Raw genomic sequence first — 27,594 nt, forward strand, 5'->3', positions numbered from 1 at the left:
ACGTTTCACGTAGCACCCTTTTTTCGGACATTGTTAAACATTGTCCTGTTTTTCTAGAGGACAACGCCGTCGTCTGTTCACTCTTCGCATGACCGCGGTTTCAAGGCTCGTGCAAGGACTATTCATTGGATTGCATGTCTGTCACCCAGACCACATCCCCTGCTTCTTACTTAAAAAGTCGTCTTTCAGGATTACGGTGGTTATAGTAGCGACCACACCACCTGACTCTCTGGGCCCTGACCACTACTTTCTGGGCACATTTTCCCGGACATAAGTTACGTAGCACTATGGGGACTCTTGTCTCCAGTCGCCTTCCCCTAGGTACTTCCACAGGACTGACTCCAAGAATGCCTGACTCCGCCTTGTAAGCAAGCAATTTCATGTAAGGGCCTTTAGCCTTCAGAATTAGATGCTTAATATCTGCATTATACGCTACACTGCAAACCGTTTCACACCTGTAGGGGTGGATTATCCACAAGTCAACAATCTTGCACCTACTATTTTTGCCAAAATTATCTAAACGGGTATAACAGTTTATGTACACTCATTTTTTTATTTTTTGTCCCTTAGAGGTGTATGCTCACAAATTACACTCAAGGGTGATTCCTCAACATTACACCTATCATTTATGTATATAGCTTAAAGCATCAATACATATCACATCCCAATGTTTGATATCAAACCACATGGCAAACGTTTGGTTAAAAGATCAATGTTTCGGCATTTGTTTTCATTTCACGTTTCATTCGCTAAAATAAATTGAGCTATATATAAAGTTTACTTTGCGACTCCTGCTTACATTAATCAGAAGATTCCTCACTTGTTCAGCGACTTAATTCATGGGTTGACTTTTTGAAATCTTTACTAAAATATTTTGCTCCCACTGATGTTCATTCATAAATAATTCTCACGGAGACATCGTTAAAAATATTATGTTGCGTTTAAACGTAGCATGAAACGGTTACACACAGTTTTCGAGAGGCCATCATGTGCACTTTTTCATTTGAAATCACACTAAGTTTTTCTTACCAGAGCACCTGTCTTATATACAATGGGATCTACATATTGTCTCACACTGAAGTATTTCGCATCAATCTACAAATGCAAAGTAATTCAGTGAGTTTTATTTAAACCGATAATCATAGATCAGCTCAAATTGACTGTATGCAGCGTTCGTATTGCCATGGAACTAGGCACGTTTGCATTTAACTAGCTGAGCTCACTCTGATGCAGCTACTGTGCACGCATGCCGCGCCGCAGCACAAGCTTGGCGCACATCCACTAAGCACCGGTGAACTTGTTTAATGAGACGCACCCCTCTGTGGGCAGTTACTGCTCTTTTTTTTCCTGATAGAAAAGCTTGCGCGTCGTATAATATACACGTAAATCACAGACGACACTGGTGTCCTATACCCGTGCCACAAAGAGGGTGAGTAGTTGACTAATTGCAGCATGCGACTGAAGTCAGGGGTGCATTTATAAAGCGAGTAAATACTCTATTTAAGGTAACAATTAAGAAATATTTAAAATTCGTATCAGTACTCCTTTGATGCCTGAGCTTTGCAGCGCCATGACATGTGCTTTGTGAAAAATTGTTAAGCTAACCGAAAAAATTACATGTACCTTGTTTCGTCGGCAATTTGCACTTTTTCACGCCTTGTTAGTTTTCTTCATATCGATACTTGCATATAGTAGATAATCAGGCTGTAGAAATATCGATCTGCTATGGTAAAGCCTTGAACAGCCGCACTCCATTGCACACATCATGTTTTTGCAACTTTGTAGTGTGCCCCATAGAATGGTGTAGAATAGAATATTTTTAAATATTTTTGTGCAGGGTTTTCGCGCTGTGGCTACATGAAAGCTTGGGCGAAGTGTACCGACACACATGCATACAAATCTTTCAGTGACACTGATACAGCAAATATGGTAATGGTGTAAGCACAATTAGCCGCTAAAGAACATGCTCACTAAAAACGAAATGAGAATAACGATATAGGTGGCTCTGACACCTATGTCAAACAGACATTACTTGTCTGTTTCATGCGTTGTGCCTGTGCATGTTCTATTCTTACGAATGTAAACAAACTCACCAAACTAATAAGCCCTTCATGTATAATAATAACGCATAATAATAAGCCCTCCTGTTAGCATATTCTGCAATAGGTTGTGCATTTTTTACTTAATACATAATTATTCTCTAGCAGTTCAGAGCTTACTGAGCATATGTTTGTCTTTTTTGTGATAAATTATCTGTTGCACAGCTATTTTTATGAATCAAAAACAAAATTTCAATGGTAAAAGAGCTGCTTATGCATACAGTCAAAAAAGAATAACATTAGAATGTCCTATTGGTTTTGTAGAATAGTCAGCCTTACTCGTGGCCTCAAGTAATCATTTTGTGAACCCATAAGCCACCTGTGAAAACATTAAATAAAAATATTCAGTATACCAAAATTTATGTACCTGGAGGAGAAATATAGAGGTGAGCTTACATAAATATACAGTGCTGTGTTTCCAGCACCAGTTGCCATAGTATAACTGCTGTTGATCCCCTCAGATTGAGCATGCTTGCTGTTTTACGCTCGTTTCACGCAGTAGATTGAACATCTGTGATGTGTACATGCTACAAAAGAATCCTTCAAGGTAAGCGATAAATATTCCCACTCTTTTGTCCAAATTGGTTAGCTTTATTTTTTGTGTCACCCATTTTTGTCACCAATTGGTTAGGGTATTCTAGGTAAGGAAGGAATCTTTGTATAGAGGCTCATATTTGAGCATTCAGGCATACTTTAACTTTCTTTGTAGGCGCGTGATTAAAGAAAGAAGCGCTTTCTCGCCACTACGTACCTTTGCTAAGCTTTTCAATGAGCCATGGTGTAGACTCAGCCATGGCACTTGCTTTTGTACATTACTGTGCACAAATGCTCGTAAACGTGACAGTAATTAGTGGTAAAGCTAAAGTGGGGAAGCTAGAGCTTTCTAATAGAGGTTATATTATAATAAGGTTTGATTGTTCCAAATATTTTAATGCTTAGTGGAATATTGGGCACATCTTACATGCAGAATGTTGAAAGGACAGCACACTACGTATCCTACGATAGACTGGGTGCTGACGATGCAGTGCACTCTTCACTGCAACCTGAAAGCAGCTGTTCCGGACTCACGACCTCACTCAAAGGGTTGCATCAGTGGTGGACCCTACTCATAGGGTTCACCAAATATCTTGTACCACGAAACGTTTCATCTCAAGCTTTGTGACCTATATACCTATTTATTTTTGCAGTATCAGTTTGCCATAAGCATAACAGCAATGTATGTAAAAACTGTGTACAGATGCATGATGTTATTATAATTGTAAAATAAAGGGAAGACAGCCCAGATGTCTCCAACTTAAAAAGTTGATTCACTAATGGGTCATTCAACGCTAAACATCCCAGCTATTTTATCCATCTCAAATGTGTTTGAAAAAAAATGTGCTGATTTACTGCATTGAAAACAGTGAAACGGAAGAATATTTTCGCAGAAAAACTTTTCAGACACGTAGTTATCTTCTGAACTTACCGGAACGTCGTTTCGGTCTTGGTTCTGGAAAATTTTCTTGTGAAATACTGCTTCTTCTTTCAATGCCAAACTCTCAGTACTTGTTAAATGAAAGTTCTTGCGTAAAGTATTTAAAGCTGAGTAATATTAGTGAAATTTCGCTGGCACATACGCTTCCTATAATTTAGCCAAGATGTGCTAGATTTGCATTTTTTCCATCGCAATACAGCACTTTGTATGAATGTTTGAGTAGTGAATACTGACTCCACAAAAGGTGTCTTTAAAAAATATTTTGAGACCTCTCAATCTACTGTGCTTCATGAACAAAATCATAAATTTCAAAAAATCGTCATTTTCGTCACACCCAAATGACATTTCGGAAAGTTCTGAAGGCAATCACGTGACAAAACATCTTTCCTTCTCAGAAATATTCTACCATTTTACTGTTTTCAATGCAGTTATTCAGCACAATCTTTTTCAAATACATTCCAGACGGTTGCCAAAATTACTGGAACGTTTAGCATAGAATGACCCTAAGAGTGGGTCATGAACACAGCAGAAGGTCGTCGGTTTATGAGGCCCTCTATTCGCCAAGATATATTAAAAGTGCCTCCTGTCAGGTGCCGCATAACCCTGCTTTTTTTTTCACTTCTAAGCCAGCTGCACGTGCTATAGTTGTTCACATGTGTAGCAGCGGCATTCATATCTAGTAGAACTCGCTGTTGGGATAGTTGGTGGAACTCTTAATTAAATATTAGTGAATTTTGCACGAAAATGACGACCACACAAACGGAAAAAAAACATATAAACAAGACAAGTACTGATTTGCGACCGTTTAATTCTTGAGGAAACAGTCTGATATAAACCCGCTTTCGTCAACGCATGTGCAATGTTCTCGGGCCGTCGCTTACCTAGTCATGCTGTAAGACATGTGATCGCTATAAGACACATGAACGCAGTTGATACCCCGTTTCTTTTGTGAAAGGCCTTTTTGTGATGATGATGATATGTAGGGTTTAACATGTCAAAACCGCCGTATGATTATGAGAAACGCCGTAGTGGAGGGCTCCGTTAATTTTGACCACCTGGGGTTCTTTAACGTTCACCTAAATGTGCGCACACGGGCCTACAACATTTTTGTCTCCATCGGAAATGCAGCCGCCGCAGCCAGGATTCGATTCCGTGACCTGTGGGTCAGCAGCCGAGTACCTTAGTCACTAGACCACCACGGCGGGGCAATCTGCTGAATTTTAAGGCGTTCTCGGTGCGGTGACGGTATTTTGCCTTTGCGTTCTTCGTTGGGTTCTAGGGTGCTCTCGTATCATGTGTGTCGAAGGACGGCTTGCCCTGTGAGTGACAGCTTGAGTCTCTCGACCTGGTTGATGAGGTGTGCTGCGGTGAGTTCTTCCCACGTATTGTGTACTCCCATGCGAAGCAGTCGGTCAGTGGAAGCGGCTGTTCGTTCCCATATTGCCTATGATGAAGACCACAAACAAGCTAAAGGATATGTTTGAAACACCTAAAAAGTGATTCAGTTTGAATGTGCGAGATCATGTACACTCACATTTGTATGTATATAGTGATTATATTGCCCCCTCTTCCCACTCCTGATTTCATTAAAATAAAATCTGAGCTAAGTCCAAACACAAGCTTTTAAGCACTAAGCCTGACAAATCATGGGAATTGTAACTCATTGCTCTGAAAGCGACGTTAAGTGGGTCGTTGGGGATGGCACTGTGCACGTCATGCTTATACTAGTCGACATGTATGTTGTAAGATGCCTTCTTCGCAACATATTTGCTCGTTCATTATTTGTAGTAACACCATGGTGTCGCATCAAATCCCAATTAAAAAAACTGTACCCAAAGAGTAATTTTTAGTAAGAATCAATCCAAATCAGTTTTCTCAAAACCCGCCTGAACCCAAGCCAAAGAATATACGTTGCCAATTTAGAGCAAAACTTTCAAATGTAGGACATCATACCGAACTAGTGGTACTACAACTGAACACATAACTGAAATTATGTTTTTGGAAGTGTGTCTGCAACCACATTGCCAATTACTATACGAGTTATTGGTTTGAAACAATTAAAGTGGTTCAGTGCAAGTGTAAACAGCATACTTTGCCACTTACATGGCTAGTTCAGTTTTAACAATTCTCGAGCAGTGACATTTTTGCATGGAAAACTGGCTTCCAGAAAATTGCTGAGGGGATTACTAATGGCAAACAGTTGCCTACCATTCAGTAAGTACAACTCTAGGGGCAGTGCCAGCAGTGGGGGAAGGTTGTGGAGGACTGAAGCCCCCTGAAAATTTCCACCTGCTCCCCCCCCCCCCCTGCCACCACAAAAGCAAACATAGTTAAAAGCAGCACAGAAGTTCTCAGCGTCCCTGCCCCATGAAGGAACTCACGTATTACGGGTGACCCCCCGTAGTGAAGAAATCTTTGTGCCACCGCTGTATGTCTTTGTTTTCTGCTACCTGTCATTTTGTTGTCGCATTGTTAGAGCGACCACCCCGGAAAGGCGTTGGTCTCTTGTTCGATTCCCGGATCATGATAAGTTTTTCGGCAATTAGCTCTTTTGTGAGAAATCCGTACAGATTTCCTTGTGGCCTCGTGCCACAAACGGGGGGTTGTCTAGTTTCCCTTTCTGAACCATTCTGTCCCCTTGAAGGTTTCCACAGAGCTCATTTGCAGTGCTTTGTTGTCTCATGTTACACAAAGCAATTTATTATCTCACAATCATTAACAAGCTTGTGTTCCTTCAGAATCATGCGTTATGCCGTACCCTCAAAAAGGACCATATGTTTCAAATGATGCATGCTGCTTTTTTTTCATGTTTTTCAGTAAAAGTGACAAAATCAAAGCACTTCAATCTAAATAATTTCTGGCAATACACGTGACATATTCAAGTGCGAGTATTCATTGGCTCAAAATAAAGAATCTCTTTTGCATGCTTGCGGTGTGGATATTATTATGATGATAAGAATAGAAGCGTCTTTCATGCTTCCTGAGGAGCAAAAAAAAGATGTACATTCATGCGAAACGGTTTGCTTTTGTTTGCAACTAACACAAGTAGTGTTGACCAACAACCTACGCAAAGTGAAATCTTACATTGCATTTAAACATGAAGACAAAACTATTTACTTTCTGATGAATGCTCTCATGCTAATCATAATATCTGCCGAAGTCACTAAAGTGCTCAGATTCTAGTGTTATGGCCCATGTGCTTACTGTAACTCATAATGATTCCTTCAAAAACTGTGCTGGTGGCTACGTATGCTGTGGTACCAGGCTTAATTTTCACTGGAAAGAGAAAACCATCATGCTATGCGAATGAATTATTACAAGGTATGCCAGTAATTGTCATCTGCTTTCATTTTTAATTTTTATGTTTGCCAGCACTTGTTTGGTAGTGCCAACATTGCTAATTTTTTGCATATACCTCAGGATTGCGCGAGAAAGGTGTTGCCACGTGAAACTCCGCTTGTAAAATATTCTTGCAGGACATCTTCAACTCAGTGTGCGCTCAAGTAACAGTGCATCATGGATGTGTCCATTTGTTTGAAACAGAGTGTGAACTTTGTTTGGTACAAGCACATGCATCGATGATGCCCTGTACTTTTTCTTATTATTAACTTCAGTGTGACTGACTAAATGCTTCCGCCATGTCACATGTGGTGTACACTGCTGTTGCCAGCAGAAAATATACTTTCTTGTTGTATTTCTTTCCAATCAAATTCTGCGGTCAATATTTTTAACACTCCTAATCATTGCTCCCAAAGAATTTCACTCAGTGAACGCCTGAAACAATTGTAATGAAATTTGGTTGACTTTCATTTCTGGAACGTGCCTGTCTAAACTGAGCATTTGTTTAAACTGGCACAAAATAATGAGGTGAGCATGTCTTCACCAGTAAGACAATGAGAGTCGTATGTGCCCATAGGGTATCCCTACCGATGCATTTGTATGAAAATGCAAATGCCCCTGGACAAAGAAGATGCATCCTGACAATGCAAGGGGACAAGAGGGCAGTTAGGTTGTCATGACGTTAGAGGCTTTGGACATGCAGTGTCCCATTTACGACATCTTCCGTGAACTGACAGTTTCCAAGACCTGGTTGACTGGAGACGTGTCTCGATGTGGTAGGGAATGCAGTATCTGGTGAGTAGTTTAAAATGCAGGCCAGTGGTGCATCAGCGAGACTAAACGTCTGTCCAGTGTGTAAGGAACTTTGCTGTCACGACGAAGGATCATTTGTGGTTGTTAATGAGCATGCCAACTGACAGCCTCCTTTAGTATAATAAGAGGCTACAGACAGCACTGTGCAATGTGATCAGTCAAGGCTGTTAGCTAGATATGTTTAAAGTACACAGTCAATCCCTATTTGAAGGTTATTACGCGAGCCACAACCAAGAACTACAGTATTTCCATGTCCCATAATACACTTTCTAGAAGAAGGTGGTATCACGCAAGTCTAACACACTTTTTCCTGTTACTTAAGCAGCGATCACTCTTACCTGGAGAAGCTGTTTAAGTGAAGCAGTACTTAGCGCCAGCTGTGACATATTTTCCCAAGTAATTCTGTAATCAGCTGCGGAGATAGCAGCCCATGAAGATTCACGCAACACCCTTCTCATCTGCTCATATCCAAAATCTTGAATCGTGCTGGATTGCAAATACATCATATGCATACATCAATACTTGAACAGAAACTGCATAAGTTAGGTCCTGAGCGGCCATCTGCGATGAATAAAATACTAGGTTCATGGTCATCCAGAACAAATGGCAAAGCAATGAAGGTGCTGCAACAGTTCTTCGAAGAAACGAATATTTGTCACGACTACTGAGCGGACAAAAGTGAGCGTGGCGTCTCTGTGTTTGTTCTGCCCATAGGAGAACTTTTGCTTTGACCCATGTAGGACTGTATATATGTATACAGTCTTCAATGTGCTTCCATGAACTCGTTGTACTCTTCTTCTTTTGCTGTTATTATCACCGCAATGCTTCATATGTGTTCATTGTAACCATTTTTTGTACTCATTGTGCCCACTCCTGCCTAAGGTCTGGCGATCAGACCGGCAGTACTGTAATAAATAAATAAATAAATAAATATATTCTATTGTTTTTTATATTTTAACTTGTACCAATCAAGTGAAAAAGGGTTAGCCGTCACTAAATAACGGTGACAAAAACTCCTTCGTTTATTTTCTATTTCAATAAAAAAGGAATACATTTGGATTGCGACGAAGGAGGGGCTAAAAACTGAGAGAACTTAAATGTGTACATTTCGTCTTATAGGCGATTGTTGTAGTATGCAACAGACAATAAGGGAGAGAAGAATGCACAACCTTGATTTGCACTGTTCATGCCACTAGCCCCTGGGATGTTAGGCAAGTCAACAGTCGCACGGCAACTTTCATATCTCGTGCAACTGTACAAGTATGTTGATATTCAAACGTGAAGAATACAGAAAATTCTGTTTAGCGGAAAAAAGGTAGATTCCTGCAGTTGGTCTGGGCCAGGTGTTGACCCAGTGTGAGTTCATTCCAGTACAGCCAAGTCACAACCTTGCCCTATCGTGCGCAAGGCAGATAACCAGACCCAGTGCCCCAAGCTCGACAAGTGCAAGCCTATGCCTCAACGTCAATCTATGCGTATTATTGTTGCTGAAGCTTGGGCTCGACTAGCGTTAACAAATCAGGCCCACAAATGACATTTGTTTATTAACAAAACGCATCACTTCAATAAAAGAATGGTACTCCAGCACAAGTGTCAATGAGTTGCCACACTAAAATGAGTGTGCCACTAGCTTCAGAGTTACTGTAATCGAAAACAGTCGATGTGAGTGAAATAAAAATGTAGAAGAGGCTGAAAAGCACGAGCTACCATTACAGACAAGCGAAGGATTCACCAAGGATTAGAAAGGGTCAGTGGATGTCCCCGTTCAACCAAATAAAACAGTAGCATGGGCAAAGACAATAATTAGGAGAATTTATGACAGCTTGTATGAAGTTCAGTTGAAAGACAGCATCCTAAAAAGAAATCGAGTACTCAACAGGGCAAGCCCTTCCTGATACAAACACATTGAAGTCAGTGAGCCAGAGACAGATCAACTAAAGCAGACTGGAATTTCTGCCGGACTTTGAAAAACCATACAGCCTCCGAAGAGGCCCCAGGATTTTACAGTTGGTTGAATGATTGACTTCAGAAAGGGATGAATGTAATAAAAAAGATTCACAAATGCAGGGGCGTACAGACTCTTTCGCGAGTGGGGGGGGGGGCAAACCTAACCCCCACACACACATATATTCATCATCTAGGGACCACTTATAAACGGCCACAAAAAAAAGTAAGAGAATAAACTATTTTCAATACGGCAGCATATTGTTTGCCATTGCTTTTTTGTCATTTAAAATTGTTTGTGTGCCATAAAATCGCCCTTCAGATCCCGGCTGCGGTGGCTGCATTTCCGATGGAGGCGGAAATGTTGTAGGCCCGTGTGCTCAGCTTTGGGTGCACGTTAAAGAACCCCAGGTGGTCTCAAATTCCGGAGCCCTCCACTATGGCGACTCTCATAATCATATGGTGGTTTTGGGACGTTAAATCCCACATATCAATCATTAAAATCGCCTGCCTCTTACATCAGGAATCTGTGAAATTTTGCGGTGTTCATTACAGCACATGCACATTAAACAGGGCAGTCACGCACTGAACAATACCTAAAACTTCATGGGGTAGTCAGAGAGCATATTCTTTTAAATAATATTTAGATAAAGTAGCCGCCGGTCACATTATCAACGGTTACTTATAGCAGCTTCAAGATAAAATAACATGAGTGTAATAAAATATTATCACTTGCAGTATCAAGGCGTTTAGTAGTATGTGCGTGCACACATCTCTGTGAGCTGGTCCTTGCTGAGAAAGAGAAAGAAATAAACAGTGCTGCACGTGTGTGCTTTGCTGTCCATGTTGTATTTCGAGCTGCAAAAGACCATTCGAGTTGAATGAAAACCTACTAAACCGACTCTCAATTAAGCCTGCATAGTGCTAAAAACCAAACTCTTTCACCTTCTCCTTGGTCCGGTGGCTCCAGTTTAAGGGCAAGCTTAAAAGCTGAGATTCCCACTGTGCTCCAGTTCACTGCTTTGTTCGTCGCCACTTTGCAAGCTGCCACCTTTGCTCCAAGTTACCATAAGCAAGGCTGATCAGGTTTATCGGAGACTAAAGCGGAGACCCCTTTTTGGCACTTCCAGATAACACTACAACATTAAAAAAGATTTGTAACATTATTCAGCATACAGCAGCTTCGACAAACAGCACTGATATCTATTTTCGATCAAAAAAAAATAATTTTACTGAAGCAGCAGGTCATTTGACCAGTCCATAAAAAGTTTGCTCGTTCACATCCGTAACTGCCTCAGCCAGTTGCAGCATAATGAAAACGTGGAGAAGTTATAAAATGTTATTGGGCCCCTGTTCAGCGCTGGCCTGCTCTGCAATGCTACAGCACAAGGCACCAAAGCGCCGCTTAGGCGGCTCGCACCGCAAGAGCCTACAAGAAAAATCGTCACAGCTACAATGTTGGAGAAATTTCATTATATTGTAATATTCCCCCGTATTAACATCATTCAGTGAATACTGTCGTAAAGGAAAACTTCGCCTCAATTGTTGCTTTCCACGGCGTGCAGCCAACAGGCACCACTGTCGCCACGGCTGGTACGCCTATGCACAGATGACACAAAACATTCTTTGCAGCATCCTACACAGGCCACATGCTTCTTTGGAATTCACCACTTCCTACTTCTCTGAGAAGGCACAGTGTTCAGGGTAGTTGGTATTGATCCATAACATTTGTAAGCACTAAATGCTTGTATGCAAGACGAGCCAACCACTTGTCCTGTGTCCTTCACTCGTGTCACGTACGTGAATTTAGCGCTTACAAAAGTTACAGATCCCTCTTCTTTGTTCATTTGCACGTCCTCCTCCTTTTCGAGCTCATGAAGTATCAAGTGTCTGCCCCTCCGACTCTGCACATAGGCCACTCCACCACCTGAATCACCAGTATGCATTCCTGCCTCTATGTAGCCCTACCTATTCTTGTACTTCAACGCTTATTCAACTCGGCGAACTTTCATTGAAGAGACCCTGAAACGCGTTTTTGAAGTTTTGTCAGCGTTTAGTTCAGAGCATCATGAAACCATTCGCACCATAAATTGAGTGACCTGCAGTGTACCAAGACCTCTGAAGACAATTATATTATGCCCTCCTTCTCACCTATTTCTGACTGCCGCAACTCACGAGGCATGCTGGCGATCACAGAGCTCTCATGAGTGCGCTCAATTTTTTGAGAATTTACCAGTCTAGACCTCCAAGATGGCACACTGACAGGTTGCGTGCGGTCTCGGAGGCCATCATGCAGTGCGCTTGGCAGCACGCACGCCATCTGGCAACAGAAACAAAGAGCACAAAGTAAGTGGCTGATATCTGATCTGATAGGTGCTGCCACCCTACCAGTCGATCTTACTTCTGCACATTCTACAGCCCATGGCAGCCAGTCAGATAAGCAGCCATGTGGACGTGGCTGCTGACGTGCTCTGGGAGGAGCATGTTGCTCTATGAATGGGCAGTTTTAAAGGCATTTGACCGGGTTGCAACGATCTGCACCAATTTCCAGCGATTGGTAGCTTTCAAGCGTAGTAATAAATTACACAGCATACGCAGAGTGTTCAAATTGGTCTCTAAATGACCCTTGAGACTTAATTTACCAGCCCAATGTGTTTGTACAAAATCACCAAAACCGTTCCAGGGGCCTTTTAACAAAAACCCAGTGTTTTATCAGGCACTAATATAAGCCATAGCAAGACAAACCATTACAAAGTGACAGCTATAATTCATCGTGATCAACTACCACAGCATTAAAAAAATTCACAGCTACACAGGAGCATGATTTGCATAACAGACACATACTAGGTACTTTGCGGTCGCAATCGCAATTGGCACCCTGGGAGAGTTTACAACGCCAATATTCTACAATGTGCACAAATGTTCCATCCTTCACAGCATGGTTCACGTGTTCATTAAGAAATGAATAACGGCAAGCAAATGTGAATACAGTGAAATGGGTGCTGCTAATGCTATCGCACTGCACTCGAGTATTCTCAATGTTCTTGATAGCAAGGCTACGAATGGCTTGCACTGCTGACCCTAAAACAGCCATGTTGCAGTACCGACACACTGGGATGCGAACTCTGCTGTTACGTCAGTGCTATCAGGACATTACGTGCTGGTTCCTTTGTTATTCATGCACACAGAGACACAGCAACATTTCAGCGACGTCGTCTTGTCAAAACAGGTTATTCTCTACGTGAATAAACTGCCTCGAAGTCACCGAGGCCGCGATGTTGGAATAATGTCTCACATCTTTTAATCATGTCTTACATTCATGATGCATGCTACCAATATACAACAAAACGTTGATATGTTTCTGAAAAAATTGCGCACAGTAAATGCAGGATCTAAGAATACCTAAAATCTAAATTGGTTTAATTCATTTTCACAATTGTTAGCGTAGCAGCCGGGAAATCATTGCCCTGTCGCAGTGGTCTAGTGGCTAAGGTACTCGGCTGCTGACCCGCAGGTCGGGGGACCAAATCCGGGCGGTGGCAGCTGCATTATCGGCGGAGGTGAAAATGCTGCAGGCACGTGTGGTCAAATTTGCGTGCACATTAAAGAACCACAGTTGGTCCGAATTTCCAGATTCCTCCACTACGGCGTCTCTCATAATCATATTGTGGTTTTGGGGTGTTAAACCACACATATCAATCAGCTGGGAATTTGTATTAGGCGGGAATGTAGCAGTGAGGTTCTATTGTATAGGCCCACACAACTCCACGAGCTTACATATTGAACAGAAAATTATGATTGTGAACATTCTTCAGATTCAAATTTTGAATTAAGGGACTGTATGCGTTCAGACTGACTTTAATTGGCAGCTGACGCACTAGGTAAACTGACTGACGTAAGTGAAACCATGAGAGTAATAAGTATGGCTGTACTGCGACTCTGCAAACGCATACCTAATCTACAGAAAGCTCCTAGTGGGTATGCACTACAGAAATGGGGCAAACATTACCACTCACTACTGGTGCATAAAAAATAACACCAAAAAAGGTGAATGAAAAAATTAGAGAGCCAAGAACTAAATGCATACATAAATACATAACCGACGTGTTGCACTTCTAGGCCACATAAATTGAGGTGGAACTGCTTTAAAAAAGCATATGCTTAAATTTCAAAAATCCTAATAGATGTACAAATATAAAACGTAAGCAAACAAAATCCTTGTGCGACACAGCTGGGCTGGTCACCCACCTTCACAGAGTAGAATAGCTCCAGATTTTTCCAGAAATCTCTGAACACCTCCCTTGCAAAAACATGCACATATAGCTCGATTTATTCATTATAGCCTGCATGAAAGATTATGTTGATTTAATTTACCCAAAAAGCCTCAACAACTGCCAACGACAGGTGATCAGTGTACAAGACTGCCCACAAGTTCCTTCAGCTACTTTGTACTAATTGAGAAATATCTAATACCGACAAGAATCAATAATTATGATCGTATTCATGTAAGTCATTGACAAAATATTTTAGCTGATTGAGAAACGGCATCCTTCTTTGGAGACAACGTGTATGTTCTTAAGTTTCTGTGCACTATTGGGAAGGAAAAGAATCCAGCGCTGGGCTAACGATAATAATCATTTTGGCTGTTTGAAGTTTTGTTGGCCTGACATGTGCTTGAAATATTTTGCTAAACACTTGATGATGACATATGCATGTTTAACACGAGAGGCAGGGGCCTTTCAGCAGAATATTTAAAATATTGTTTAACTATTCTTCAAATGCTTGATGCAAGCAGATATCCATCGCATATAATATCAGTTGTCATGGTGTTCAAGTAATGTAGCATGACTGCCTGCAATATTGACGAAATTACTGGTGCTGTATTAGCAGCTACTGTCGAACATCAGACAATTTATTGCGATACCTGTACTTGCATTAAAATTGGTCTACAATAATTTATTTCACGCATTCTTCTGATTATTTTTCTCCAATTGCGCGAATTCTGTCTTTATCCCAATTACCACATACATTCTCTTGGCTCTGCTCACACGTTCGACCAGTGATGGGTCCACCATTGACCTCATCAGCCGAGGTTGTTTGCCTTCAAGCTGCACTACTGCGTCTACAAATGAATTCAGAGCGGTTCCTTGAGGCTGTCCTCCCACACGACGACCGTCGTCTCGACTTCGAACTGCTTCGAGAGCACAAGCCTTTCTCATGGCGTTGAGAGACGCTTGCACGCTGCGCCACCTTGACTGATTCTTGTTCCGCTGCTAGCTCCACCCTGGCTCGCTCCTGTCGGCTGAACGATTCCTATGTCTGCACTGTTTATCCGCCGTCAGGTGTCATCCTCCACACAGCTTACAACAAGGCTTACAGTTATGGTCATTTGCACAATTCCTAGCACTGCATCCCCGGCATTCAAGGAGTCGAGTGCAGGACAGACATCCGCCCGATGTCCAAGCTTCTCACACACATAGCATAAGTTCATTTGCTCGAGGTACAGGTAACAACAGAACAAAGTTGGCCCATAACTTACAAAATTGGCCCCTTTTAGGCCATCGAACACAATAATTACCGAGCCTGTATTTTTGGCGCCTGGAGTCAGTGGATTCCGATCAATAACGATGTTCCACTCAAGTGCAGCAGGTCCGTCTATAATGTGCACATGACGAGTAACCATTCACATGACGAGTGACCATTTTACACGTAGTGCGTGGAGCAGTCTCTTGTGCACTAACTTCAAAATCCATGTCCGCCTCCCTTACTGATTTCACTCTGACATAGCGTTGGGCGTTTCTTCTTTCTGGCGTACTAGCCGCCAAATTATGTTGCGTAATGTTGGAGCAAACAACATTTTCTTTAATCTGCTCCAAACATCCAAACATTTTAACCATGACATGCGCGTCTTGTAATTCATGACTACATACTATACGCTCATAGCGCGCTAGCGGCCACTTGGCTAGCTCCACATACCAAATTTAGTATCACGTGACGTGAATAGATAACGAAGGTAAATGCCACGTTAAAACATGATACTGATAACATAATTGTCATGTTAACATAACCACATGCTACTCTCACAGAGCGCTCGTGGCCGTTTCGCTAACTCCAAATATGCCAAATTTGGTTTCACTTGATGTGAATAAAGGACGAAGGCACATGACACGTCTAAACATGACACTCATGACATGGAAGTCATGTATGGCATAATTTACTTCCGCATTGTAACGTTGTGCTGATTTTAAAGTGACATATCACCTGTCGTCATTTGTGCTTCGGATATCTTTGGTTTCCACTGTACGTGGCATCTGCATATTTTTTTATGAAAAACTTCTAATGAAAGATTTTGCAGGGGGCGCTCATCGAACCACCACAACCCGTGTATTTGACCAATAAATATTAACAATGGACATGAAAGCTACGATGCTGAGATATGTATGAATGGACTAAGTGTACCGTAAGCTATTGTTATAGGGAGTTTTTGAATAGCGTACGCCAAGTTAGCGGGCGCTGCCGGCGCAGCGTTTGCGTATCGGCTCCATATGAGTTTTCGAATAGCGTTTATCGCCCGCAAACGCTGACACACACTCAGGTTACCTCAAAGAGGCTTGGCGGGCCGTGCAGGATGCATGGTTCTATTTTTTTTTTTTTGCGGTTGGACGCAAACACTGACCACTACATACAGCGTTTGAATACGCTGTTCGAAAACACCCTATAGCTGACACTACTGCTACAAATGAGTGTATAGAAGTCATATCTCCTCCATTTCATTCATTCATTCATTTATTCATTCACTGTTTATTCGCACAGAAAGATTGCCTAGATTAGAGAAAGTAAAGGCAGATTACCTCTGCCTAAGGTCTACCACCCATACATTTGCTCAAGTCAAGTGGAACAAAATATACAAATTTCATTTCTTGTCTTAAACGAGAGGACACAAAACTCGAACTCAAGAAGAATAATAGATTTCAAAGCACACTTTTTGAAATAACCCATTGCAGTCATTACCAATCAGCAGTAGCAAGATAAAAAAGTGTACAAACAGTTGAAACCATGAGAAATATTTATACACAATACTAAGTATTGTACAGAAATGCATTTGAGAAAAAAAGAAAATGAGCGACTTTTAACAAATATGAAAATTCATTTAGGACACTAAAAGAAACATGTATATTAGATATTACAATCATGGCTCATTACAAGTAAGAAAGTACATCTTGACTTCATTGTTCACAGTGTGTTTTGTGTACGTGGTTCTAATAGTTCGAACACGCTATTTTCGTGTAGTAGGCAAATCATTTAGTATGTTATTGTATGTTTCTATACATTGTGCTAAATAAAGGTGATTGAAAACAATCAAAGCGTAGATAATTGGGAGTATCACTTTGGTAGCAATGCTTCATATACCTGCCAACGGTGTTTCTATTTTATTAGTGACATATATGCTGGTTTAAAATTGTATAATAGGTACACAGTCAGTATCTGAAGCTTGGTGAAAAGTAGAAGAGTATGTTTGTCGGGTTTCAGGCTTTCTATGTAGCGCACAGACCTTTTTTCTAAAACAAACAGCCTGTCTATATTGGAATTTCAAGTTCTACCCCCAATAAAAGAGAGTAATGTATATGTGAATGAACTAAACAATTATATAACTGGAAGTAGCTAATGCGGTTGCTTGGACGAGTTGGTGCGACATGATTCACATAAAAAGCAGCACCAATAACGAGGGACAAGAAAAGAAGGAGACAGACAGTGCTGCTGCCTGTCTCCTTCTTTCCTTGTCCCTCGTTATTCGCGCTGCTTTTTATGTGAATATAAATGGAGCCTGAAGCAATTATCAACTAGGAACCTAAGCTTGTTTATAACAGGAATCGATTGAGGCATATTGGCGTGTATTTTTTTTTCATTTGAGGTGTCCAGCTTAGGCGCTCAATGAAAAGTACACTTAAAAATTGAACAAAGGGACCCATTGCATTTTATTATTTATAAACCAGAGAGAATTCTTGTAATGTTCACACTTGTTCTCGCTTCTAAATCAAATAAATTTTGTTTTAGTAACACTCAAGTGTAATTAGCTAGACATTTCTAAAAATTTAGCTATTTTTTTCAGCTTTGGCAACATACGACATCTATTTAGGTCGGAATTCATTGTTATAGTGACCGCAGTACGCTTGCGTTAAATTATTTTTCTATTATTTACAGTTTCCAGCATTTACATTTCGCTGGCTCCGTATTGTATCTCAACTAATTAGGTTGTAGAAATCATGACGAAAATTTTCTTTACAAAATACTTTGGCCCTCCCATGATTATACCGTTTAATCTCGCAAGAAATTGTTAGTACTCGTATTTGCGAATGTTCTCAAAGCTACCGTTTGAACAATGCAATTACCTAATGTATCGCGTATACCTCATTCGATAGGCATAATTCAGATGCCATTATTTATGTACAACGACCTACAAAGCATCGTCGCTGGAATATTGCAGGCGGAGCAAAGGTCAGAACGTTAACCACACCAATTCACAACGTCAAAATTGTTTTCACTTTGGGTAACCATTCAACAGAAGCAACAGTGCGGATAATGTAACACTCACACAGACAGGCGATCAGCGGCGAAGGTCAAAATTGGCGTTGTGCTGCTTCGAAACCTGTCACATGAGCCAGTCGAACCGACACTTGCTCGAGGAAAGAGCCACCTCCATCTTGCTTAGAGTGCAGAAGGCAGGAGCCGAGCAGCCACGAATGCGCGACTGTGCTATAGTCGGTGGCATGCCGACCACAGGTAACGGACGTATCGGCGCTTGCATATGTGCGTCACCGACAACGCCGCAGCCATGCGGTGAACGCGGCCGGAACAGCTTGCCATCGCCCTTGTTTTCTGCTGCTGCGTCGCATTTGTGGCGGCCTCTCCAGCAGATGTGCGGCCCCGAACCCAGGCGAGGGTTTCTGCTTTTTTTCCTTCTTTTTTCGGTGGCATGCATTCTGTCGTACGTACGTGAGTTGCGGCTCCGACAACGCTTCCTCTTGCCAGCTGCGAATCTCCCTAACAGAGTTGCCGCGCTGCTCTCCGGGATAGCGCCGCGAGCGGCGAATGAACGGAGAGTTATTGTCTGTGACTACCACTGGGAGCCTGCATCTTTTGAGGCCCACGCAGTAAGTTCTTTCAAAAGGCTTCATCACACCAAAATGGTCCTGCAAACTGTCTGCAGTTCGAAAGTTCTGCAACGATGGTCATGTCTTTTGTGAGAGCACATCGTTCTTAGCAGGCAAAATCAAAGGAGAAGACAACATTTCAGCTGAACTAAAGATCTCAGCATAAATTTGAGAGAGAAAGTAAGATCGCATCTTGCAGAGAGAAGGCAGTACTTCGTTAAAAAAAGAGCGCGCAAACGCTGATACAAGAAGTGAGTGAGGACGCGACAAACGCCTACTACCTAATAAAACAACGGCGGAAAAAAACGAAAGCACGAAAACGTATATGCCTATATATTATGCGAACTTATTCCTGGCACGCGTGGTAGTGTGCGTGAAAGTTTCTCTTTATGCAAGTCAATCGATGGTTGACGCGCGCATGCGCTACCGCTATTCACAATATGCCATGCCTCAAGCATCGAACGCTATTCTCTATTTATGTGCCGGAACAAAATTGCGCACTTCTCGAGTTATGGCGTGCACTTACATTCTCCATTGTGTAAAAAAAAAGACGAGACGTGAGCCTCCAGTTTGCATTCTCTTATGCTCCAATATTATCTATAGTCATTGCTCCTGCCCGTCCTGTCTGGTGTAAAGCCGAAGAAGAAGAAAAAAAAAAGAGCCTGTACACTACACATTTACGGCAAACAGTGAATTTGTCGGTGTGTTTTATGAAGCAATCATTGGTTGGTTTTTTTTATCCCTTTTACCACTCATTTCTTCTCTACACAGCTGCACAAATCTTACCAAGCCTATTGGTAGCCATAAAAACAATATCAACGCTCCATCTGCTTCCTACTTTCTTTAGCCTCTCAGATATTCAATGAATGCACGGTACACGTACGATGTTTCCTCCTATAGTTTTCTTTGACCATGTTCGCTTGGACTAAACCTAATGTACTTTGTTAATTGTTCAGCGACAGAGGCCAGTGCAACAACTTGGTAACCAATATCAAATGGGTGCACAACTTGTGCGTTTAAGCTATCACTCATCTAGTGCTACAATTTCCTGATGACCGACTTGAGGTAAAATATGGCTATGCTGTTTTATACAAATTTAGCAGAAGTTTTGAAGATCTTTGAGATTACAGCGTACGCGGTTCATCACGTTAACGGAATGGCTGAAAATAGCATTTTACTATTCGAAGTCATACTCAGGTAATGCTCTGACCTCCTTCATTTAAGTTAAAATTTTCGCTAACTGAGGTTACCGCAACTGCAAAGTCCTCATCACTACCGAAAATTGTGAACGCCTTCACACCAAAAACTTTTCATAATAAAATCAAGCAAAGTGTTTTTAATATGCTCGTAAATCTTGCTAGGGAATAACTTGGTCAGAACTGGACCAACCTTGGAACCTATACATATTACGAATTTCAGCATACAAACGCCATCCTAGAAACCTACCAGCGTCGGCATTCTTTGTGCGGGAAGAGCTTCGAAAAAATATCCCGTAGAAAGGCGATGTTTACTGGTGAAATCCGTCTCTTGCCCTTGTTTGTTAGTGCAGTAATAAATGCAGTTTATGTATGTACTTTATGACTGAACGGAGAAGCTTATGACTGAACGCAGAAATCCTCGTGCGGCATAAAGTAATACAGGTCTTCAGTATGCGTAACAGAAGTTCAACAGCCAACGACATCCCCTTCTGAAAGAAATAGAACTAGCGTGTGAGAATTACGCATACGGAAATAGTCTGAAACACTCAAAGGTATCAATGAGAGCCAACAGACAGACCCTGGCATAACTGTTTGTTAGTTCACATTGCTATTATGTTTAACAGAGAAAAACGAGCCCTTGAAATTACGCTTTCATTCATTCAAAGAAGGAAGGATAGAAAAATTTTGTTGAAAAAAGGCTTGCATGATTTCCGGCCCAGGCCCAGGCTCAGGCCACCTGGATATTTTTGCAGTGAGTTGAAGACATTACACTGATCTCCGGGCCCGATGGATTGCCCACAGTTGGCTACGGCACTTCTGCAAATAACTATATTGATTCTTTCGCGAGAAAGATGAAGTGGCAGCACGCAAGGAGGAAGAAAAAAGTAATCAAAGTGTCAGAAGCGTCCTAATGACGTCCGTCATTTTTACTAGAAGCCTCTTTTATTCACCTCGACGCGATTCAAGTTATTTCATGGTTGTTCTATGCAATATGCCTCGCATTTTAACGCAATAGTGTTTAAGTGCTAGTTTCGCAGAAATTCAGGTGCCGGGCTGTGATCAAAAAATCATCTTTCTTGCGGGGCCAAAAAATCAAGATTCAATTCAAATAAGTCATACCATCTGCGTCTGCGGAAGGGTCGAACCCAGGTTGTTTCGGTGGCCAGCGTGTGTTTTACCCCGGAGGCACACTTCTGCTTCAAAAGTATCTGAAAAACACTTCCTCTGCTTTGAAATGCAGTGAAATTAACTTCCATACTTTACAAACGCATGCACCCCGTGTGCATGCCTCATATTGTAACATGTATTATCACAGTAATAATGCGTGGTACAAGCGTATCTTGCGATCGGGCATCAGGATATGATTGTCATGACTTCATGTATTAAAGCGGGCACCCCACTAGATAGAAACACATCTTACTGCACATTTTCCCTTGATGAAACGTAATGGGCGCGTAGCATGCTCAAAAATATTTCACGCGCACACTAGTTCATTGTTTAAATTATTCTACCCATTACACAGAATGCAGCCGTATGTAAACGATTCACTGACACAAGGAATTCTGGACACAGTACGCACTAGAGACAGGATATCGCTATCGCGTTCAACCCTCAAAGGCGTAGCTTCCCACTGGTTGATTCATTGATTTTGGGTGATTAATGTACCAAAACCACCATATGACTATGAGAGACGCCGTAGTGCAGGGCTCCGGAAGTTTTGACCACACTCTAAAAAAAGAGCGAGAATGCTGAAACGGGCTCCGTTCCTCCTTCGGCGCAGCGAATTCCTCCATTTCGGGCGCTTTACCCGTCGCGCCCTCTCGCGGCTAGGACCAAAGGAGCAACGTTCATCCTTCAGCGTTCAAGTTTCTCCTATATCACGGAGGTCTTGCTCGCGCGTATGCGCACGCCAAGCCTATAGCCGGCCGCGGCCAGTCGCGAGCGATTGCTTTTACCTAAGATTGTTGTAATCAATGCAGGAGTGACGTTTTCTTTTCTTTTATTAGTGTAGAGTAAAAGCCTCTCTTTTTTTCATCGTCAGGCACTCGCACGATGCTCCGCACACTTCCATGTGTGTCTCGTGTTATTTCATACTACCAATTTGTCACGAATACAAGAAGCTCTGCTTCCCAAGCAGTCTTGCTTTATCGATTACCTTAGAGTGTAAAAAAATAATGATTTTTTTGGTGTCGACATACTTGGTAAGCCCACGCATTTTTAGTTTCGCACGGCACCAACAGCACTCATGAATTCAACGAGGCGCGTAAAAAACATCACACCTAATTTTTCATCATTCTAGGAAACCTGATACCACTCTACAGTCCATGCGTGAAAATACGATCATATACAATTGATAGAGTTATACCAGCCACTACCGCCATATGGATGTTCTTTGCAGTTTACCACCATTCGAATACGGCCGCCGTGGCCGGAAGTCGAACCTGCGTCTTTCAGCATAGTCACCCGACACCCAATAAGGCTACGCTACCACGGCAGGTGAAAGCACAAAGGGAAACAGGCTGCGAAGTTTCACCGAGTGTTTATTCGCCAGGCTAGATTATAACCATCAGAAACTTTTTAAACATCATCATAACTAAACTTTTGTGAAAAAGTTTGTAGGTTAAACCGAATTCTGAGTCGCATTCCTTTTGAATTGCCCATGCCAGCACTGAAAAGTAGGAAGGAATTATGAACGCGTGCAGTATGCCTTTCTCGTCCATGTCCTTTGTCGTGAGAAACTCAACACAAACTGCAGTTTGAGTCACAGCTGTGCACAGCAAATAAGTACTAATGCTCACTCACCTTTGTGAAAAGAGTATTCCGAATCCAGAGTAATACCTACCACAGCCATAGCGCTAACAACAAAATTGTGGCACGCACTATGATCGCCGGTTGACAGGCGAATCGTGAGAGGCATCTGAAGCAGAAAAGTATGCAGACACAACATTCTATAAAGTTATAGTGAACTTGCGCACTGCAGCGATAGTTCCTCCACTCAAGTATTAGAGCTGCCGCGACGCCAACAGCCACTGTCATAGCTCACGAAAAAATACCGTCAGATGCGATGTCATCGCTTATTTCTCTCGCAAGACCCGCGTTGTAACGTACGTATACACTGCTAGGACGGTCGTTACCGCATCAAAAACCTTGTCATTGAAGGGCTAGTGGTGTACTGTATCCATGGCTAATGGTCACACTTGTGGTACGCGCGTAAAAAGAATATAAGCAAACGTTAAGACGAAGCAACTAAACGAGGTCGACGTGACCACAGAACACCTACCACGACGGAGACAAAGTTTGGTCTGCATGCTGCGCCCTCTCCAAGTAACAAGAAGAAAAAAAACGTGACCTCCAAAATGGCTAACGCGCGGCAAGTGTTTGCACTCTCGGAGGCTTCGAGAAAAAAAAAGTAACTGTGGCAGTGGTCGACAGAAGGCGCAGCGTTCGGAATGCCGTGGGCGTTCTATGCAAGGCCTGGGGGTGTCCGCCTTCGTGAAAACCTGATAAGCTCTAGTAATTATTCCGTTCAGTATTGTGCAACCAGTGATAAATTCGCGTTTGTCTAAGTATCAGATACATTATATATACGTGTGCGCATGTTCTGGTATTGACGCAAACCTTAAAAAAAGTGTAAGAAAACCTACTTGTAACCTGTGCCACTATGGTCAGTCGAAATTCATCGCTATATAGGCTGGTGCGCTTTCATAGTAGGGTGTGATAAAACACGTCGTAGTGTGGGTCGTTGCTGTGAGTGTATGATTGTGCTCTTGTTGCGTACTTGTTAGCATATATGTTAGCGTATACTTGTTGCGCACTTTATGTGCAGTATGTGTCCATGTGTGCTTGTGTAGTTATATGCATTGCACCAGCACATATTTAGGCTTCCGGTTTCAGTGAGAGTAATCCTCAATGGGCTGTGACGTATATAATCCTAAATGGGCTGAGGCGTAAACAATCTGCGAGGGAGCCGTGAAAGTGGGTATGACAACGTACGTCGCGGCAGGCAACTTTTTTTAGTTTTGTTTAGTCCCTCCAGATGGTGCCAGCTACCACCTACTTCACTGCTATGACGCTCTCACACCTCCAGCTACTTACATAACGTTGAATATCTGTCTATCAAAGCTGTAATACTGAGTCGGAATGATTTCACTGCGATCGAGTCTACGGTTTGGGGGCACATCTCGTGACCTGTGGACTCGTAAACGCATGGATAACGTCGCCACACTATGTGAATCTGCGAGAAATAAATACAGCAAGCCTAGCATGCACTCTTCAGGTGAGGGCTCTGCAGTATACATCCGTGTCTGTCGGAGTGAACGTGGCTTCGCTGACCGAACGAAACGTACTTGCTCCGTTGTTCTCTTTCGCGATGTGTTCACCGCCACAGGTTCGTCTGCTTGTTTTTATAATCATTTCGTGCAATATCAAGCTCAGCGGGACCGTTTTTTTTGTAACTTTCAGTGCCGTGTACTCCTTATCAGTCGAGAATCGTTGCATTTGCTAAGCCTACTCGCTTCGGCGGGGAGCAGCCATGTTGATTTTAATAAGGAGGAACGTGTTTCTCCGTGGATGAGGGAGCAACGTTTCTCTATTTAAAGACGAACATTGGGGACATCGCCGTTTCTCCTTAAATGGAGAGAACGTCACTCCATTTTTTTAAGAGTGCACCTGAGGTTCTTTAACGTGTACCCGAATCTGAGCACATCGGCCTACAGCATTTTCGCCTCTAACCAAAATGCCGCAGCCGCAGCCGGCAATATGTCCGACGACCTGCGGATCAGCAGCCACTAGAGCACCGTGGCAAAGAAGCTCCACAATTGTTGGTTACCAAATCAGGGATTGGTCAACCAACGGCTACGAGTCGCTTGGAAAACACTATGATGATGATATGTGGGGTGAAACGTCCCAAAAGCATCATATGAATTTTAGAGACGCCATAGCGAAGGCTTCTGAAACCTCCACTACCTGGGGTTCTTTAAAGGGGCCCTGCAACACTTGAGCACGGTAAAAAACCACTACCGATCGGTAGTAGAGGCTCCCGACAGCCCGAGAAAAAAATATTCCAGGCAGCACGTGGCCTGGAATTCGAAATATTTATCAAAGTCGGCTAAAAATTGCTTTCTTTTCTCTCGGCAAACCCCGATATATGCCAAAAAATTACACGTATCATGCCCATCCTAAGCCACTGGTTGATTTTAACATGGCGCCCCGCCGCGGTGGTCTAGTGGCTAAGGTACTCGGCTGCTGACCCGCAGGTCGCGGGTTCGAATCCCGGCTGCGGCCGCTGCATTTCCGATGGAGGCGGAAATGAAGGAGGCCCGTGTGCTCAGATTTGGGTGCACGTTAAAGAACCCCAGGTGGTCTAAATTTCCGGAGCCCTCCACTACGGCGTCTCTCATAATCATATGGTGGTTTTGGGACGTTAAACCCCACATATCAATCAATTTTAACATGGCGCGGCGCGCTTGCTCGTTAGAGAGATTGCCGTGGGAGGCCGCCACTTGTCCACACAAGATTTATTTTGGTAGCAGCGGTTGCAGTTGGCGGAACGCTGACTTATACTCACTTCTTTGTACCCGCAGTGTGAATGGCCCCTTTGTGAACTTCAAGCTCGCACTGTCTGTTCAACGCATCTGCTCTTGCGTCATATCGATCAAGCGTGGAACCCTTCTGCCGATCAGCGTCCTGTCCGACAGCATGGATTACACTTGGATTATCTTCGTGCGTGGACTGCCTGCGCACTGCCTTCAGCATCTCGGACCACTTCATCATAAAAGCCAACGCAACCTTGGCCACGGCTTTCATTTGGCAGCAGCGGTTGCAGTTGGCGGAACGCTGACTTATACTCACTTCTTTGTACCCGCAGGTTAGTTTGTTTTTTTTTTCGCTCATTGTCACTCTGCTTTTTTATATTTTGCAACTGCTGCTGCCAGTATACCTGCGTTGTTTTTTCTGTGCTTTTGTTGTACATTAGTCGCAATGCCTACTTGTGCCGAGTTGGTCAAAAGGCTAGAAAAAGTTGAGGCTTTATCCGAAAGCAAGCTGGACGAGGTAGCTGAAAGGCTACTTGTAAAGTTTCAAGAGAAGATGCGTTCTTTTGAACCGGATGTAGTAACTCTTAAAGCTGAAATTGAGAGCCTCATATCTAGTGTCACCATGCTGAATTCGGTGATAGAGGCAATCAAATCAGAAAATTCAGCCCTCGTTTCAGCCAACAAGGATCTGGAGCGTAGGAACGAAATTCTGAGCAAAAAAGTTGCCCAAATGGAACAGTATTCCAGGGCGAACAACGTAGAATTGAAGGTAGTTCCTTACTCTCAGGGTGAGGATTGTTCTGCGATCATTAGAACCATTTCCTCGAAAGTTGACTGCACGATTTCTGACTCCGATATCGACATCGTTCATCGAGTGCCTACAAAGGCTGGGTCTACCAAAAACATTGTCGCCAGATTTTGTTCTCGGGCAAAAAAACAAGAATTCGTAAACAAAGCGAGAAAGGCTCGGCTTACTTCTCGTGACCTTGGCTTTTCTGGCTCTCATTCAAACGCTGTGTTTGTCAATGACACCTCACTCCAGAGAACAAGCGGCTTTTCGCAAAGGCTCTATCACTCAAGAAAGACAAACATTGGCAACACCTATGGACTGACAATTGCCAGATTAAAGCCAGAAAGTCGAATGAAAGCCGTGTTTTCCGTATTTCTTCAGAAGAAGACCTGTCTATTTTCCAGCAGACCGGCTGAACCATTTTTATAGCTTATTTACCGAACAGTTCAGCGCATATCTTGTATTTTTTTCTCTCGTTTCTTTTTCTTTTTTACCGGTTCTTTACAATGTATTTCACCGCGGATCAACTTCAGCAGTTTTGCTGCGATCGATATTTGCCTGTTGTTCACTTTATTTCACGTAGTCTTAAAAAAAATTTCGATAGCATACATGCCTTTTTGTCGTCATATCAATTGAACTTTTCTTTCATTTGCGTCACTGAAACATGGCTATCGCCTCACGACAAAAATATGTTCTGTTTCCCATCATACGTTCCCGAGTATTGTCATCGATTGTCTGGTAGTTTTGGTGGTGCAGCTATATTCGTATCTGCATCAATTCCATATCAAAGAAGATATGATCTCAGCCTTTCCGTTGAGAATACCGAGTCCGTGTGGATTGAAATTGCTAACCCATCTTAGCCATCGAGCGGTAATAAGACAATCCTAGGCTGCATATATCGTTCACCGTCATCCTCTGTTTCCGATTTCTGTTCATCACTTTCATCCATTTTCAACAAGAATGTCGTGATCCTAGGTGACACAAACATCAATCTTCTCGATGCAAGCACCTCAGCGTACCCTGATTACACTGCGTGCTTTCTAGGATTTGGCTACGAATCTCTAATCTCGGTTCATACTAGATGCGTACTTGGTGCGTCCAGTTCTTTATTCGATCACGTTTTATCAAATTTCATTCCATCAAACGACTGTGGCGTCCTCGAAGCCAGCTTAACTGACCACTACCCTGTAGTTTGCCAATTTGAATGTGCCATACCTAATCAGTTAAGCTCTTTTCAAAAAAAAATATTG

At 42.6% G+C, this 27,594-nt stretch overlaps 2 protein-coding genes across 21 annotated transcripts in view; one reads left to right on the plus strand and one right to left on the minus strand.

Annotated features, from left to right (window-relative positions):
- The window catches only part of LOC119174053 (uncharacterized), a 461,603-nt gene that overhangs the window by 390,863 nt on the left and 43,146 nt on the right, over positions 1–27,594 (minus strand). For 17 of the 20 annotated variants that reach the window (XR_012895535.1, XR_012895534.1, XM_075896324.1 and 14 more), the window contains exon 1: positions 18,263–18,674. The exons of 2 other annotated variants lie outside the window; for them this stretch is intronic. The gene's annotated coding sequence lies outside the window, so the exon portion shown is untranslated. Of the gene's footprint in view, positions 1–18,262; positions 18,675–22,822; positions 22,938–27,594 lie in introns of those variants that run through there. One more of the 20 variants, XM_075896309.1, reaches the window with a different exon arrangement.
- Positions 18,710–27,594, plus strand: part of LOC142817616 (uncharacterized) — a 40,369-nt gene continuing 31,484 nt past the window's right edge. Inside the window, exons 1-2 of the mRNA XM_075894671.1 lie at positions 18,710–18,821; positions 25,603–25,886. Of these exons, the coding sequence (XP_075750786.1) occupies positions 18,760–18,821; positions 25,603–25,886 (346 nt within the window). The 5' untranslated portion in view covers positions 18,710–18,759. The remainder of the gene's footprint in view (positions 18,822–25,602; positions 25,887–27,594) is intronic.

The sequence above is a fragment of the Rhipicephalus microplus genome, chromosome 5 (assembly GCF_043290135.1).
Source record: "Rhipicephalus microplus isolate Deutch F79 chromosome 5, USDA_Rmic, whole genome shotgun sequence".
Lineage (NCBI taxonomy): Eukaryota > Metazoa > Arthropoda > Arachnida > Ixodida > Ixodidae > Rhipicephalus > Rhipicephalus microplus.